The sequence below is a fragment of the Bos indicus genome, chromosome 14 (genome assembly GCF_029378745.1).
Source record: "Bos indicus isolate NIAB-ARS_2022 breed Sahiwal x Tharparkar chromosome 14, NIAB-ARS_B.indTharparkar_mat_pri_1.0, whole genome shotgun sequence".
NCBI lineage: Eukaryota > Metazoa > Chordata > Mammalia > Artiodactyla > Bovidae > Bos > Bos indicus.
In genome coordinates, this window is record NC_091773.1 from 32,460,619 (window position 1) to 32,477,215 (window position 16,597).

The 16,597-nt window shown below is 40.0% G+C and overlaps 1 protein-coding gene across 2 annotated transcripts in view; it reads left to right on the plus strand.

Moving 5' to 3' along the window:
- The window catches only part of PREX2 (phosphatidylinositol-3,4,5-trisphosphate dependent Rac exchange factor 2), a 302,189-nt gene that overhangs the window by 145,471 nt on the left and 140,121 nt on the right, over window positions 1-16,597 (plus strand). For both annotated transcript variants that reach the window (XM_019973769.2, XM_070802636.1), the window contains exons 20-23: window positions 4,235-4,371; window positions 7,589-7,706; window positions 9,380-9,564; window positions 11,946-12,107. In XM_019973769.2, coding sequence (XP_019829328.2) covers window positions 4,235-4,371; window positions 7,589-7,706; window positions 9,380-9,564; window positions 11,946-12,107 — 602 coding nt within the window. The remainder of the gene's footprint in view (window positions 1-4,234; window positions 4,372-7,588; window positions 7,707-9,379; window positions 9,565-11,945; window positions 12,108-16,597) is intronic.

The following is a 16,597-nucleotide window of genomic DNA, read 5'->3' on the forward strand; positions in this document are numbered from 1 at the left end:
TCAGGTTGTTTTAAAATTCAGTTGGTTTGTAAGTGAACTGTAGTTCAATAAAAAATGATAAGCAAAATTCGATAGGGTTGTCCAAGCTTTGGATACTTCTCCTTTTCTGCTGGTGAATTACATCCTTCAGAGTACCACTTCCTCCCTGAGCCAGCTTTATCCCCATGGTGGGTCACTACCGTCACTTGTCTGCTTCATTAGGGTCTTCTCATCCCTGTCTCTCAGGTGCCTCCAGGGTCCTCTTGGCCTTATCCTCAGGTGCGTTTTGGCCTCAGATAAACCTAATTACAGCCTTTGCTATTTCTTCTGAGCAGCTGACAAAGAATTGTCACGGATGTGGGATTAGTGTCATCCCAAGTCACCGTCTAGTCTTTCACTGAGCCCCTGTTACTACTCAGCAGTCTGCTTACGTGTCTGATCAGTTTTCTCCCCGTCATTGCCTCCTGTCTCCCAGGTATGAAGCCTTCCAAGTCCTGGTTATTTGGTCATCATCTGTTTTTCTCCTACTCTAGAGGAACAGGTCTTCCATTTTCTTCTCTTGAGTTCAATGTTAATATCTCTATAAAGATTCTGGAGCCTATCCCTTCAGATACTGCCTCTGCGGTATTACACTGTCAGATAGTCCCCTTACAGAATTTTCAGCCTTTCTCTTCACTGAATTACTATAGTAGAGGCTATAAAAATAGCCTTGGGCTTCCCAGGTGGCACGTGTGGTAAAGAACCCGGCTGCCAATGCAGGAGACTTAAGAGATGCCAGTTCGATCCGTAGGTGGGGAAGATCCTCTGGAGAAGAAAATGGCACCCCACTCCAGTATTCTTACCTGGAGAATCCCATGGACAGAGGAGCCTGGAGAGCTATAGTCCATAGGATTGCAAAGACACAACGGAAGCAACTCAGCATACACAGCACACATAAAAGTGGTCAGCTTTTTCCTCATTGAAATAAACAAAGAAACAAAGCTATCTTGAATTGAACAGCAAACTCAAAACTTGCCTTCTTCCTTATTTTCCCCTCTAGATCCTTGACACTCAAAATTTGGTCCATAGACTGACAGCATTGGCATCACTTGGGAGATGGTTAGAAATGCAGAATCTCAGGCCCCATCCAATACTTACTGAATCAGAATCTGCATTTCAACAAGACCACCCCCGCCCAGGTGATTGATACGCATGTCAAAGATTGAGACCCTCAGCTCCAGAATATTGCTCTCAGGACTTTAATTTTTGTCATGACCCAACTTCCTGAAATGCTGCTCTGTATTTTGGCTGGATCTTCCTCACATCCTACTTGAATTTCAGCCCAGTGCGATAGCGCCTCCCACCTCGTACCCATGTCTTCAAGAGTAGCCCTTGTCTTATAAGAGTAATCATGGACTAAACTGAGAAGTGCAAAGGATATTGAAAGTTCCTGTCTTAATTGAATTTTCTGTCCCATTTGTTTTAACTGACTAGTCTTGTTGGGGTGAAACGTTCATATTTTGACTTCTGAGATGGTGCTTTTCAGATTTTTCTCCTATCCCTTCTCTGCCAACTCTTCATCTGTTGACCCCTTAACTGTTGGCACTCTTTTCTCTTCTCTGCCTCCTGTGCTTTCTACATAAACAATTGTATTGATCCTCTTTGCTGGGGATTTCTGAATTTCTTTGCTCAGATTCCTTGAATTCTGTAGCCAAGATCTAATTGTTTATTATTCATCAATGCCCCTTTGGCACCTTAAAATCCAGTATTTTCCCCAGTTGAACTTTTCATCTATTCTCTGAAGTTGCTTTACCCCTGGGTGGTCTCTCATTATTTGAGTAACTCCATCTACTCAGCCACTGAGCCCAGAGGCTTAGGAATGATCCTGGGTACTCTCATCTCTCCATCAACTCCATCATCAAACATCAAATACTTGATCTCATTCTCCCCTTCATAACTAATGCTACCTTAATTCCAACCTGGGAATTTGCAGTAGATGCTTACTGTGATTTTGATTTTTGACTTGAACTCCAATGATCCATCCTGTTTCAATGGGTGGGGAGGGATCATGTCACTTCTCTGCTTAAAATTCTTAAATGTTTTTCCTCTTGTGTATATAATAATGTTCACTTTGTAAGTTTCAAAACCTGCCTCTGCTTTGTCCTCCTGTATTTTTCACTCACTTTCATTCAAGATGGACACCAATTGCTCCTATGGTCCCAAATGTCCAGGTTATTTCTTGATTCAGTACCTCTTTTAGGGCTGTTCTTTCTTTTCTTCTTGTTTTTTTTTTTTTTTTTAATATTGGAGTATAGTTGATTTAAAATGTTGTGTTAGCTTCAGGTATACAGCAAAGTGAGTCAGATATGCATATACGTATATTTACTCTTTTTTAGATTCTTTTCCCATATAATCCATGACAAAGTATTGAGTAGAGTTCCCTGTGCTGTGCATTAGTAGGTCCTTTTAGTTATCTATTCTATATGTAATAATGAGTATATGTCAGTCCCATTCTCCAATTTATCCCACCCTTTTTCTTACCTCCTGGTAACCATAACTTTGTTTTCTACGTCTGTTGCTCTATATCTGTTTTGTAGATAAGTTCATTTGTACAACTCCCCCCCCACCACCTTCTTTTTTTCAAAGATTCCAGGCTGTTCTTTCTGCTGATAATGTCCCTCCCTCCCTCCTTCAGTGCTCAGCTTAGTCCAGAAAAACCACTTAATATTTCTGGAAGTGAATTTTAGTGAGAAGAAAATGGATACTGTCTTCTTGAATATCAATTATGTTCTTTAACATGTTTAATAACATGTTGAATAATTATTTGCTTGCAAAGGAAGTTTCTTCTAACATGCTTATGATAATTTTGTAATCATTGATATTAGTTACATATATTGTATTTAGCAGTGGTGCTTTGTAAATGTTGATTTGTTCAGAATATCAAATAGTATTGATTGGCAGGTCTTAACTCACTGGTTAGAATATGCCACTGTATCTGTGCAAATAAATGGTGGACAGTTGATGTTTTCTGATTAATTTTATTCTCCACAAATTCTCTGCTTCCTGACTCTTTGTACATATCCTAAACTCATTTTCTTTGCAAATCCAGTTCACTCCTAGTTGCTATGGACTTGATTTTTTTTTTAAAGAATTTCTATTGTCATTAAAAAAAAATGAAAGTGAAGACTATTTTAATATTTAGAGATTTTGTAGACTAAATGAAGGTAAAAAGGCCTGTGCTTCTGGTTTTCTCATTTTGCCATTATATTTGCATGTATAGAACATTAGATTGATTAGATTTTTGAAAGGGGAAGTAACTGATTAGCATGATAGAGATCTCTTTATAATATCCCTTCAAACGAATTCTTAGATGGGGTGGGAAGATATTCTCTTCAATACAGTTTGAATGGCCAAATAAATAGAGAATGTTTGAGAAGGCATTGCCATTAGAGCCAAATTCATCAAGAACTCTTCTGTCCATGGAATTATCCAGGCAAGAATACTGGAGTGGGCAGCTGTTCCCTTCTCCAGGGAATCTTCCCAACCCAGGGATTGAACCCGGCCCTCCCACGTTGCAGGCAGATTCTTTACCATCTGAGCCACCAGGGAAGCCCATGAACACACTGCTAAGTCACTTTAGTCGTGTCCCTGTGCGACCCCATAGATGGCAGCCCACTAGGCTTCCCTGTCCCTGGGATTCTTCAGGCAAGAACATTGGAGTGGGTTGCCATTTCCCTCTCCAATGCATGAAATTGAAAAGTGAAAGTGAAGTCGCTCAGTCGTGTCTGACCCTCAGCGACCCCATGGACTGCAGCCTACCAGGCTCCTCCATCCGTGGGATTTTCCAGGCAAGAATACTGGAGTGGGGTGCCATTACCTTCTCCGCCATGAACATACTAGCTAGATCTTTATTATATTTTGAAACTGCGATGGACTTGTGGACACAGGGTGGGTGGGAAGTGGAGGGTACGACACATTGGGAGAGTAGCATTGACATATATACCGTGTGCATAGATAGCTATTAAGAAGCTGCTGTATAGCATAGGGAGCTCAGCTCATGATGACCTAGAAGGGTGGGAAAAGGGATGGGATGGGAGGGAGGTTCAAGAGGGAAGGGAGATATATATATATTAAAAACTAACACAAAATTATAAAGCAGTTATACTCTAAAAATTTGCTATATGGAACTTAAAGTTGCTTCCCTATGTTACATGGGATAGAAATGAATCATATTCCTATAATTAGTTTTTGGCAATTTTCTCATTTGTATTTAAAGGAACTGTGGCTGCAGCCGCTGGTCTTCACCCTGGGCAGTGTATCATCAAAGTCAACGGAATCAATGTCAGCAAAGAGACACACGCCAGCGTAATTGCCCACGTCACGGCCTGCAGGAAGTACCGGAGACCAACGAAGGTAAATGCCCTCGGTGCAGCTGTAATGGCGAGCGTGCTCAGAAGGCCCTGAGGGTGGCATGAGATGATGCCAGAACTGTCTGTGGTTTCCACTGCCAGGTTCATGTTTAAGCGCAGCATTGTCAGTCTCATAATGCTTCTTTTATGTGTATAATTAGTTATAATCGATTCTGCTTAAGTGGCCACAGTTTGCTGCTGTAGTATTAGCACCAGTTTAAACAGTGTCCTGGGCTATTTTCATTTTCCTTGTGATGAGTTTTCAAATAGTTAAGTGTTTATCAAATTGAAATCTAAAGGCCTGAACTATTTTCTTGACAGATGCTTTAGAATCTGTAATGGTCAGCATATCTTTTGTTGGTATATATGAATTATAAATGCTTACACTGTTTATTATAAAACTTCTGTGAGAAAAAATTGTAGGTTATACTTTATAGAGTCCACGATTGACTGTTGGATATGTTTTATTTAGGTAACTGAATTTAGCTCTTAAAAGAAAATACCACAATGTGCTTGCCATTACTTAAAATTTTAAGCATTGTCCTCTGATTCAAACTTTACATCCCATACAAAAAAAAAAAGTTAAAATCCTATTTGGTAAGCTAAACTTACTATCTCATGAGTATTGGGTTAGAAAAAGAAAATTCTCTCAAATTAATTGAGTGCAAAAGGAATTCTAAAGGAGAGGCATTCTGTTTTTTTCTGTCATGCACCTAAAATACTCCTTTTTTTGGATTTGGGAATATGATTTTGTGTCCAAAATAGAAAGCTGAATGACTACTTTCTCTTGGGCCAGGACTGACATCCTGCAAAATACTGAGCCTCCAAGAAAATAGCTAATCAATTCTGCTTACTAATAAGGTCAAACAAGCATAGCAAATTGGAATTCACATGCCGATCCATAGGTTACTTGGATTAACAGTAGTTTCATACATATTTATTAAACTATGTTAGTGAATGAAGTTTTAAAAAGATACTGAAATGATCAGATCTTTCCCCTTATGCCAGAATTTTAAGAATTAGTTAAACTGAGTTGAGTTGAGTTTCTTTTCATTTCCCTTATCTTCCTTGTTGGAGAGGTGTTGACCAGTGAAATAATTAAGAAAAGGAGTAAATAAACAGAGAAATTCACCAGGTAAATAACACACTCTAGCAGGTATCCATTGCTGCAAAACAGACTGTTTCAAACTTTGTGACTTGGAACAACAGTGATTAATTATTTCTCTTGCTTCTCCGGTTGACTTGGTGTTGGTTCCTTGAGGGCTTCATTCTGCTGGGAACTGACTGGTGCTGGGGTCCCCTCCTGAAGGTTTCTCACTCAAGAGCCACTCCACCTGGCTCTCCTTTCCAGTCCTAAGCATAATTCTCCTTTCTACATAGTGTCTAGGTTTCAAGAGGGAATATTCCAAGTGATGATCTCTATATTGTGCTTGTTACTAGCCCTCCGAAAAGTCAGATCACATGACCAAGCCCAGGGTCAGAAGGAGCTACACAAAGGTTTGGATTCTGGGGGATTGGTTCCTTGAAGGTCACAACCAGTTACCAAAGTTTATTTGCATGATTAAGTGTTAACTAGCACTTTAATGATGTGGTATTGGTGCTTAGTTGCTCTGACTCGTAGCAATGTCATGGACTTTAGCCCACCAGGTTTCTCTATCTATGGAATTTTCCAGGCAAGAATACTGGAGTGGGTTGCTCTTTCCTTCTCCAGGGGATCTTCCTGATCCAGGGATTGAGCCCTCATCTCTTGCATCTCCTGCATTGGCAGTTGGATTCTTTACCACTGCGCCACCTGGGAAGCCTTTTAATGATATGTGAAAATGAAGTTGCTCAGTCATGTCCGACTTTTCGAAGCCGAGCCCCAGGCTCCTCCATCCGTGGGATTTTCTAGGCAGGAGTACTGGAGTGGGTTGCCATTCCCTTCTCCAGGGGATCTTCCCAACCTGGGGATTGAACCCAGGTCTCCTGCATTGCAGGCTTTACCATCTGAGCCACCAGGGAAGCCCTTCAGTTCAGTTCAGTTCAGTTCAGTTGCCCAGTCATGTCCAAGCCCTTAATGATGTATAAATGAAATGAAAGTCTCTTAGTCATGTCTGTTTCTTTGCGACCCCATGGACTATACAGTCCATGGAATTCTCCAGGCCAGAATACTGAAGTGGGTAGCCTTTCCCTTCTCCAGGGGATCTTCCCAACCCAAGGATCGAACCCCCGTCTCACGCATTGCAGGCAGATTCTTTACCAGCTGAGCTATCAGGGAAGGCTTTAATAATGTATAGCACTACAATAATTAAACACAATTGTGAAGATGGATAATACAAATTATATCACACTTCAGTCGTGCAACTCATCTTATCACCCTACCTAGGAAAACTACAAACATTAAAGTAATGCAACCCTCTAAATGTTTACTTGGTAGCCATTTCGTCTTTCTCATTTATCTGAATAAGATAGGGAACTGCTACTTAAAAAATATAGGATCATTTATGATGTAGAAGGATTAAAAGGTAGTTATATCAGTTGGGGGCCCCATAAGTTGAAAGATCTTCTTCCAGTTTTCTTATTGGTTTGATTCACGAAAAACATTAAGTGTATTTAAAACATGTGTGACTGTTACGAGAGAGCTTTTTAGAGACTTCCCTGGTAGTCCAGTGGTTGCGATTCGCCTTCCAGTTCAGGGGATGCAGGCTCAATCCCTGGTGAGGGAACTAAGATCCCACATGCCTCACGGCCAAAAACTAAAACCTAAAACAGACAGAACACTGTAACAAATTCAATGAAGACTATAAAACTAGTCTACATAAAAAATATTTTTTAAAGAAGTACATTTAAATCATCTGTACACTTACAGATGACTGCTTCTTCAGAAAAGTATCCATCTACCATTTATTTTGTTTACAAATGTAATTTATAGTTCATTATATGATATGCTTGAGTCATTTGAGTAAGACATTTGGGAAATACATCTTATTTAAAAAACTATCTTTGGAAGAAAAAACCCTCAAGCTTAAAAAGGTCAGTTTGTTAAAAACAATATTAATTGCCATTGACTTCCTGTCAGTTTTAGACACTGACTTTCCTTCTCTCTCAAATTTTATTGTATTTAAACTAGAAGGGTGAATAAGATTGTCAGCTCTTCTTCTGAAGTACATTTATGAAATGGATATGCATTTTAGGAAACACTGATAGTAAATACCTCTGAGGTTTCTTTCCTTCATTTCCAGCAAGATTCCATACAATGGGTTTATAATAGTGTTGAGAGTGCTCAGGAAGACCTTCAGAAGTCCAACTCCAAACCACCAGGAGATGAAGCAGGGGATTCCTTTGACTGTAAAGTAGAAGGTGGGTTTCTTCTTCTCCTCTTGGGTTTATAGGATTCTTTGTCAATGTGCCATTGCCGAGTCCCAATTGTTAAAAACCTTATATGTTCAGGTGACTACCTTAGTCATCATCTCAAATAGATGTCACGCCAAATCCCTAAGTCATAATTGCTCACGGCTAACGTGGAATAACTACGACGCTTTCTTAGGCTCTCTGTTAGATATTTTACATGGATTACCTTACCAGCTTATCAGAAATGAAGCTCTATTTTGTTGTTCAGTCACTCAGTCGTGTCCAACTCTTTTCTACCCCATGGGACTGCAGCATACCAGACTTCCCTGTCCTTCACCATCTCCCAGAGTTTGCTCAAACTCATGTCCAGTGAGTCAGTGATGCCATCCAACCATCTCATTCTCTGTTATCCCCTTCTCTTCCTGCCTTCAGTCTTTCCCAGCATCAGAGTCTTTCCAGTGAGTCGGCTCTTTGCATTAGCTGGTCAAAGTATTAGAGCTTCAGCTTCAGCATCAGTCCTTCCAATGAATATTCAGGGTTGATTTCTCTTAGGATTGACTGCTTTGATCTCCTTGCAGTCCAAGGGACTCTCAGGAGTCTTCTCCAACACCACAGTTCAAAAGCATCAAAATTATCATCACCCTAACTTTATGGAGAAGAAATTGAGGTCCACGGAGGTTAATGAATGTGCCCAAGCTAGTAAGTGGTAGAATGAGGATTCAAACCCCAGCTATGATGTGTTTCCTTGTTTTGAGTTTAAATGTTGTGTCAGCCTTCCCACTCCAATGTGGTTCACAAACCATGAGCACCTGCATCACATAAGATGGAGATACAGAGGCTCAGCCCCACCCTCGATCTACTGGGTGAGAATCTCAATTTTAGCAAGATAATATCTGTATGTACAATAAAATTTGAGAAGCCCTAGTTTAGAAAGTTCATAGTTCCTTTGAAATTATGTTTTTTCTGCTCTTGCCTATTTTATATTTACTGGTCCTGCCTTTATTCTAGGAATTAATTGTTTTAAGTAAACTAGTACTGTATTTCTACTTAGTATTTACTGTTAGAATCCTCATTCCTCAGCAGTTTCTTGCTTGAGACTACATTTTTTTTTTCACTAGCTGACTGATTGTTGGCCAAAAACCTATAGGAATATATTCAGGATGGAAATTTTATTACAGTCAACAGTGATACATTTTCTCAATGAGTTAGCCTCAGAAGATGCTGTTTGGAAAAATTCAGGCACTCTCTGCTGAAAAAATAATTATTGCATCTCCTTTCTGCTTCAGTATGATTTTCTGTATTTTTTCTGCTTTGAGAAAATATTCATCCAATGTTTGAGGCAGTTTTAGGAACCCTGACTTGAGGCTATGCATGATTTTAATGAAAAAATTGTATGTTTCATGTTGATACAGATATAAGTAGGTATGCATATGGTCCATAGATCAAAATGGGGTGTGCAAAGATTAAACTAGTCATATTAGAAGGGTAAAGGTTGGATCCGTCAATTTTGTATTTTTTTCCAATGCTCTTCTTTTTAAAAACGTTAGCTAGATACTTCATTTAGCACATCAGATTTAGTCACCCTTTAAAACCTCTAAAAAATATTCAGAGAGATTCAGATTATTTGAAGAGACTAAAAAACCCTTCCTGAATTTGCTGAATTAAAGTTGTCTTTTTTCCAGAGGTAATTGACAAGTTCAACACCATGGCGATCATCGACGGGAAGAAGGAGCACGTGAGTTTGACGGTGGACAATGTCCACCTGGAGTATGGTGTTGTGTATGAGTATGACAGCACCGCTGGGATCAAGTGCAACGTGGTGGAGAAGATGATCGAGCCCAAAGGCTTCTTCAGCCTCACTGCCAAGGTACGAGTGATCCTATCAGAGAAAGATATTATGATGTCAGTAAAACAACTCAAGTCCTCAGCCACCCCCACTTTAAAAAATGAAATAGCTGTGAATGCTTCAGCTGTCCGCTCATTCAAGTTCTCTTTCTTGTTCTTTTTTCCCCCATTACTCAACTGTGTATAGTCTTTTTTTTTTAATTGACCTCTTTTGGAGCACAGTGTTATGTTAGATGGGCTGCTTGCCCAAGCGAGTATTAGTTGGTTTGGCAAAGGTTCTCTGCATTTAGTAAGTTTGCTACGTCTGTGAATTCAGTATCGTGAAAACGTTTCAGATGGTTTTCATGACAGATGGTGCTTTCCTAAATGTACATAATCCTCTGAAGAATATTTGAAGTCGTAAAATGCATTCAAATTCTGTAAGGCTCATGTTTATTTCATATAGTTTCTCGAAGCTTAAAGACTAGTTTATGAATAGATCTTCAGATGTGTATATAATTCTTAGTTGTGAAGAGTCTTGTCCTTAGTCCTTAAAGCAAGACAGGGAGGGAGGAAGAGGATCTTCATCCAAATGGATAAAACACATGGTAAGTAGGAGGTCACCCTGTTTGCTTTCTGCGATCCTTCCACAAAGTAAATTGGTCAGACTCCTATTGCACCCTCCGCAGGTCAGAATGTTTGTGTTCCGTCTACTTTTACATCACCCTGGGAGGATTCAGGTACAACAAGAAACATGTGTCTTCACCACCTTTATTTCTTCATTTCAGTTCGTGTTTCAAATATGTATAGTTGAGACAGATCTAGTAATAATAGCAGGTATTTTTAAAATTTTAGTGGAAGAAAATAATAGAAAAATCCAAATGCACTATTTCAAAAATAATTATTTTATGGTTTTCTTTTATATTCTGAAAGTCAATTTCTTTTTTCATTTGTTTTTTTAAATTTAATTGGAGGGTAATTGCTTTACAATATGAAGTCAGCTTCTTAAAATTATCCCATCATTATGATGACATTGTACCACTATATGTATCTATTGATAAAGAATCTATAGTTTCAAAATTCAACCCATTCCCAACTATTAATAAATTACACTACTGAGAATAAATTACACTACTGAGAAGATCTATAGAAGACTTTGAGACCAGTTTATTGTAATTAATCTCATTTTCTAACTCTTTGAAATTTACAAAATTACGTGGTTTATTTTATATATGACAACTATACAACTTAATACTGTATATATTTCTATTTTACACATGAAGAAAGTCAAAGAAATTAAGAAATTTAACCAAGACCACACTGCTAATGATAAAGTGAGCTCTGATTTCTAGACTAGTTATTAAACCAAAAACTCACACTCCATATTGTGCAAGACAGGGAAATGGAAGTGGTGAGGGAGCTCAAATAAACATCTAATACATTGTCTATCTCACACTATATTATAAAAATCTGATGCAAAGTTGCAATCAGTCATTGTGATCTTTGAACAATCATAAATGCTACATATACATAATGTTCGTGCTCAGTTGCTTCAGTCGTGTCCAACTCTTTGTGACCCTGTGGACCATAGCCCACCAGGCTCCTCTGTCCGTGGAATTCTCCAGGCAAGAATACTGGAGTGGGTTGCCATGCCCTCCTCCAGGGGATATTTCCAACCCAGGGATTGAGCCTGCATCTATTATGTCTCCTGCATTGGCAGGCGGGTTCTTTACCACTAGTACCACCTGGGAAGCCCATATATAATAATACACATAATTAATTCTCTGTTCATTGGAAATTCTCAGTGATTCATGATGTACACACACACATGCTGCCTTATAATCAATTCAGATAGCCAAAAGATTTACTAATTGAGCACATCACATGAATGGTTTTATCTGCTGCTTTCATCAGACAGAGTTCAGACACTGGAAGCAATGTTGTTTTTTAACTTTGGCAAGAGAAAGTCTCATTTATTCCATCCTTCTTTGAACATTTGTTTATGATAAACGCACTCTCTGTATCAGGCTCTGTAGCAAGAAAGGATATGGTTTTCCTTAGTTTTTGTTGTTCCACTACCAAGTGGAGGAAAAAAAAAATGTTCTGAATAACTCTGACTAAAATATGGGCAGTGTGTTCCCACATCAGAGTGTACCGATTTATTCAGCAGGGCGTCTTTGAAGTCCCCTCACCTCCCTCAGGCAGCCTTTTGTAGCCAGCAGAAGGGAAAACGGGAGATGCCAGACACACAAGTCCATCACTTCGCTGCCAGGGTTTATTGAACACAGAAATCCCAGGCAGCTAAAAGAAGCACTCGGGGAAAAAAACACCCTATGTTGTGGAATTGTGAACATTTTATTTGGCTGATTTTGAAGCTTTTATTTTCTTCTTCTGTTTTATGTGTGTGTGTGTGTGTGTCTACAGATTCTTGAAGCCCTGGCTAAAAGCGATGATCATTTCGTACAAAACTGCACCAGCCTTAGCTCTCTGAATGAAGTGATACCTACTGACCTTCAAAGTAAATTCAGTGCCATTTGTAGTGAAAAAATTGAGCGCATATGTCAGAGAATATCCAGTTATAAAAAGGTAAAGTAAAGGCTCTGTGTATTTCACACGTGATTATTATTTAAATTATTATTGTAATGTCAAATTTAATTCAGTGTTTGATGTTTTATTCCTTATTTATGTACCAGTTTATTGAAATAATGATAAGATTTATAAAGCATTTTAGAGTTTTTCAAATGCCTTTATATCCTTTACCTCATTTGATCTTTGCAAGCTAAGTCATTATTTCATGTTTTCCAATATAATAACTGAGACCTAGACAATTAAATTGGGATTCCCAGGTGGCACAGTGGTAAAGAATCCACCAGCCAGTGCAAGAGAAGCAGGAGATGTGAGTTCAATCCCTGGGTTGGGAAGATCCCCTGGAGGAGGAAATGGCAACCCACTCCAGGATTCTTGCCTGAAAATTCCATGGACAGAGGAGCTTGGCGGGCTACGGGCTGTGGTTTCACAAAGTCAGACACAACTGAGCATGCATGCCTGCATTCATGCAAAGAATTAAATTTCTTACTGGCAAGTATAGAGTTGGGATGTTAATCCAAACCACCTAATCCTGAAGTCACATTTTAAAATGATACAGTAGTTGTTCTTTCCCTGTTCTCTCAATAGAGGGAACAGGGTCCTCAATCAGAAAGTATTTGGAACACAGGCTGTTTCCTTCATTAATTGAGCGTATTAATTGAGCACCTTTTATGTGTGAAGCTGTTCTTGGTTCCAGGAATATGGCAGCAAAGATTCTTCCCTCATGATGTTTCCATTTGAGTGGGGGAGACAGCAACAACATGTCTACAAAGGGGAAAATAAACTATTGACGAGAATTATGAGGACAACCATGGTGGGAAGTACCAGTGTGGGAACTCTGAACTGGGTACTAGAGAAAGCATCCTTAGGAAAGCTTGTATTTAAACGACAAGTAGAGCTCTTTCTCCAAAAGGGAGGAAGAAGCCTCCAGGTAGACAGAACAGCTGGTGGTGGTGTTCAGTTGCCCAGTCGTGTCCAGCTCTTCATGACCCCACGGACTGCAGCATACCAGGCCTCCCTGTCCCTCACCATCTCCCGAGATCCACCTATGTTCATGTCCATTGAATCGGTGACGCCACCCAACCATTTCATCCTCTGTTGCCCTCTTCTCATTCTGCCTTCAGTCTTTCCCAGAATTAAAGGTTTTTCCAATGAGTCAGCCGTTGGCATCAGGTGGCCAAAGTATTGGAGCTTCAGCATCAGTCCGTTAGGCCTCAAAGCAGAAAGAAGGCCAGGGTGTCAGGTGGAAAGAGATTAGTCCTAAGGGTGGAGACTTCAGCAGGGACCAGCATGAGATGCTGTGAAACTCTGTACCTTTCAGGACTTTGGGTTTTCTTCTTACATCAACGAGAAGTTGGAAGTTTTTAGATATAATGGTGGCTTCATTTAATGTAGGTTTTAAAAGGTCATGCTGGGAACTTCTGTGGCGGTGCAGTAGTCAACACTTTGCCTGCCAGTGCAGGGGTGTGGATCCAATCCCTGGTCAGGGAGCTGAGACCCCACATGCCTCGTCACCCAAAAACCAAAACATAAAGCAGAAACAATATTGTAACAGACTTAATAAAGATGGTCTACATCACATCCAAAAAAAAAGAGCTGGCTTCCCTGTAGGAATAGATTGCAAGGTGCAATCTTGCAATCTAGAGAGGTGTGTCCAGGTGAGTGATGGTGGTGGCATAGACTCTGGTGAAGACAGAGGAGACAGAGAACATTTAGCGAATTTGACAATATATTTTAGAGACAGAGTAAATAAAAATGCATCTCCAAAACATATCTTTTAATATATTTTAATTTTTTTTCTATTTGTATCAATGGGAAGATAGCTAATTAAATTATTTTCTTCAAAGTGAGGCTGGTTGCATGGATATTTTGTTTGCACATGTGTGTGGGGGAGTTTAATAGCCAATGAATGACCTAAAAGGAAGAGTCTCCTCACCAGAAAGTGAATTAGCCAAATTCCCTGGTGGCTCAGACGGTAAAGCGTCTTTCTACAATGTGGGAGACCTGGGTTCGATCCCTGGGTGGGGAAGATCCCCTGGAGAAGGAAATGGCAATACACTCCAGTACTATTGCCTGGAAAATCCCGTGGACAGAGGAGCCTGGTAGGCTTATACAGTCCATGGGGTCACAAAGAGTCCGACATGACTGAGCAACTTCACTTTCACTTTTCCCTTGATCTTGAAGTTCTTGCCTGCGGAAGTGTGACTGAATACATCTCTGTTCTTTAAGCTAAAAAAAAAAAAAAAAGAGTGAGAGACTAGTTGCTTAAAATTTGATGGTCATACTAGGAAATATTATCTATCCCAGTGTATGTGAATATGACTTAACTGACTATGCTTGATATGGTAAATAAAAGATAAGCCCTTTTGTGTCCAGATACATCCATTTAAAAATAGGCAAATGCATGAAAGAATACCCAAGGAATTTCAATCTTGGTTACCTCAGGTAGGAGAAAGAAAAGAGGACTCGCTGTGTTTTTCTTTAAGGCCTTCCAATACTGTTTGGCTGGATGGAGGAGCCTGGAAGGCTGCAGTCCATGGGGTCGATGAGGGTCGGGTACGACTGAGCGCCTTCACTTTCACTTTTCACTTTCATGCATTGGAGAAGGAAATGGCAACCCACTCCAGTGTTCTTGCCTGGAGAATCCCAGGGACAGGGGAGCCTGGTGGGCTGCCGTCTGTGGGGTCGCACAGAGTCGGACATGACTGAAGCGACTTAGCAGCATACTGTTTGGCTTGTTAAGTTGAATATATATAGATGTCATAATTTTATGAAGAAAAAGTGATATTCAAGATCACTGTATAACTGTCATATCTGTTCACCCTCTTTCCATGACTGCTGTTGACCCCTTTGAGTTTGAGAACGATTCCACGAATAAGCCTTGCGGAAGCCGAAGAACAGAAGATTTTCTTTTTACTTCTCCTGTCCCTTTGAGATGTGACAGTTCTTTGAAGTTAAATTTAAAAGCTCTAAACAAATGCAAATTAGTAGTTCCCTTTTGAACACATTTTGAAAAGAGAGTCATTCTACTTCAGAGATAGATCTGTATAAAGTATGGTAGGGTTCAGGCAGATTCTGGTTATCAAACTTGTCACGGTTCTGTGTCTCGTTTTTCTACCTCGTTTTCAATTTCTTCCTATTTTCTCTCCATTCATTCAAACAACAAAAGCAGTAGAAGTAGCTTAAAGAAATATACATAGGGGAAGGTAAACTATCTAAGTAAAAGCAAAACATTAGGATGAGGGCACATTACATAGGGTATTGATTCAGCTGCTTTAAGAAGGGCCAAGACAACACAGACTTAAAGCAGAAAGTTTATTTCTCACTCTTGTGAAAGCCCAACGGATAGGGGTCCAGTGTGCTGGGGCTTGATGATCTTCTGCGGATCCTCCTATATTTTTGTTTTCTCCTCTAGGATATTGCCATCTTCCACAAAGCCAAAGTTGGCTCACCACCATCATGTATAAATGAATTCCCCTTAAACGGGGAAAGAGAAAGCAGAGAGTGAATTGCTTCCTTTTGAGGGCAGGACCCAGAAGTTGTACACACCATCCCTATTTACATCTTGTTAGAGTCGGACAGGACTGAGTGACTTCACTTTCACTTTTTACTTTCATGCATTGGAGAAGGAAATGGCAACCCACTCCAGTGTTCTTGCCTGGAGAATCCCAGGGACGGTGGAGCCTGATGGGCTGCCATCTATGGGGTTGCACAGAGTCGGACATGACTGAAGCGACTTAGCAGCAGCAGCAGCAGATTTTAGTGCGAAGGAGGCTGGGACATGTAGTCTCAAACTGGGCATCCATGTGCCAAAGTAAGGGCTTCCTCGGTGGCTCAGCGATACAGAAGACTCGGGTTCAATCCCTGGATCAGAAGGATCCCCTGGAGGAGTTCATGGCAACCCACTTCCAGCATTCTTGCCTGCAGAATCCCATGGGACAGAGGAGCCTGACAGGCTACAGTCCATAGGATCGCAAAGAGTCAGACATGACTGAAGTGACTTAGCACGCATGTGCCAAACTAAAGCTTAAGGAACTTTATTTCTCAGAGAAAGAAGGAGAGAATGAATATCGAAGGAAAATGAACAGGTAAATTTAGAGATAAAGCTATGTTAGAGGGACTTCCCTGGTGGTCCGGTGGTTAAGACTTCACCGTCCAATGCAGGGGGTGCGAGTTTGATCCTTGATTGGGGATCTAAGGTCCCACATGTCTCAGGAACAAAAAGACAAATAACAAAAATCTTCCCATAAAACAGATGCAACGCTGTAGCAAATTCAATAAAGACTTTAAAAGTGGTCCACATCAAAAAAGATAATCTTAAAAAAATTATTAGAAGAGATGGTATAAAAAATTTTTATTTCAAAAAAAAATTTTTTTTAAAAGATGATATTCATTGGAAAAAAAAAAAGAGAGACAGAGAGAGATGATCTAGATTATCAGAGAATAAAGGGCTATAGGTAAGTAGGTCCTAAGACTCTACCTACTCAAGT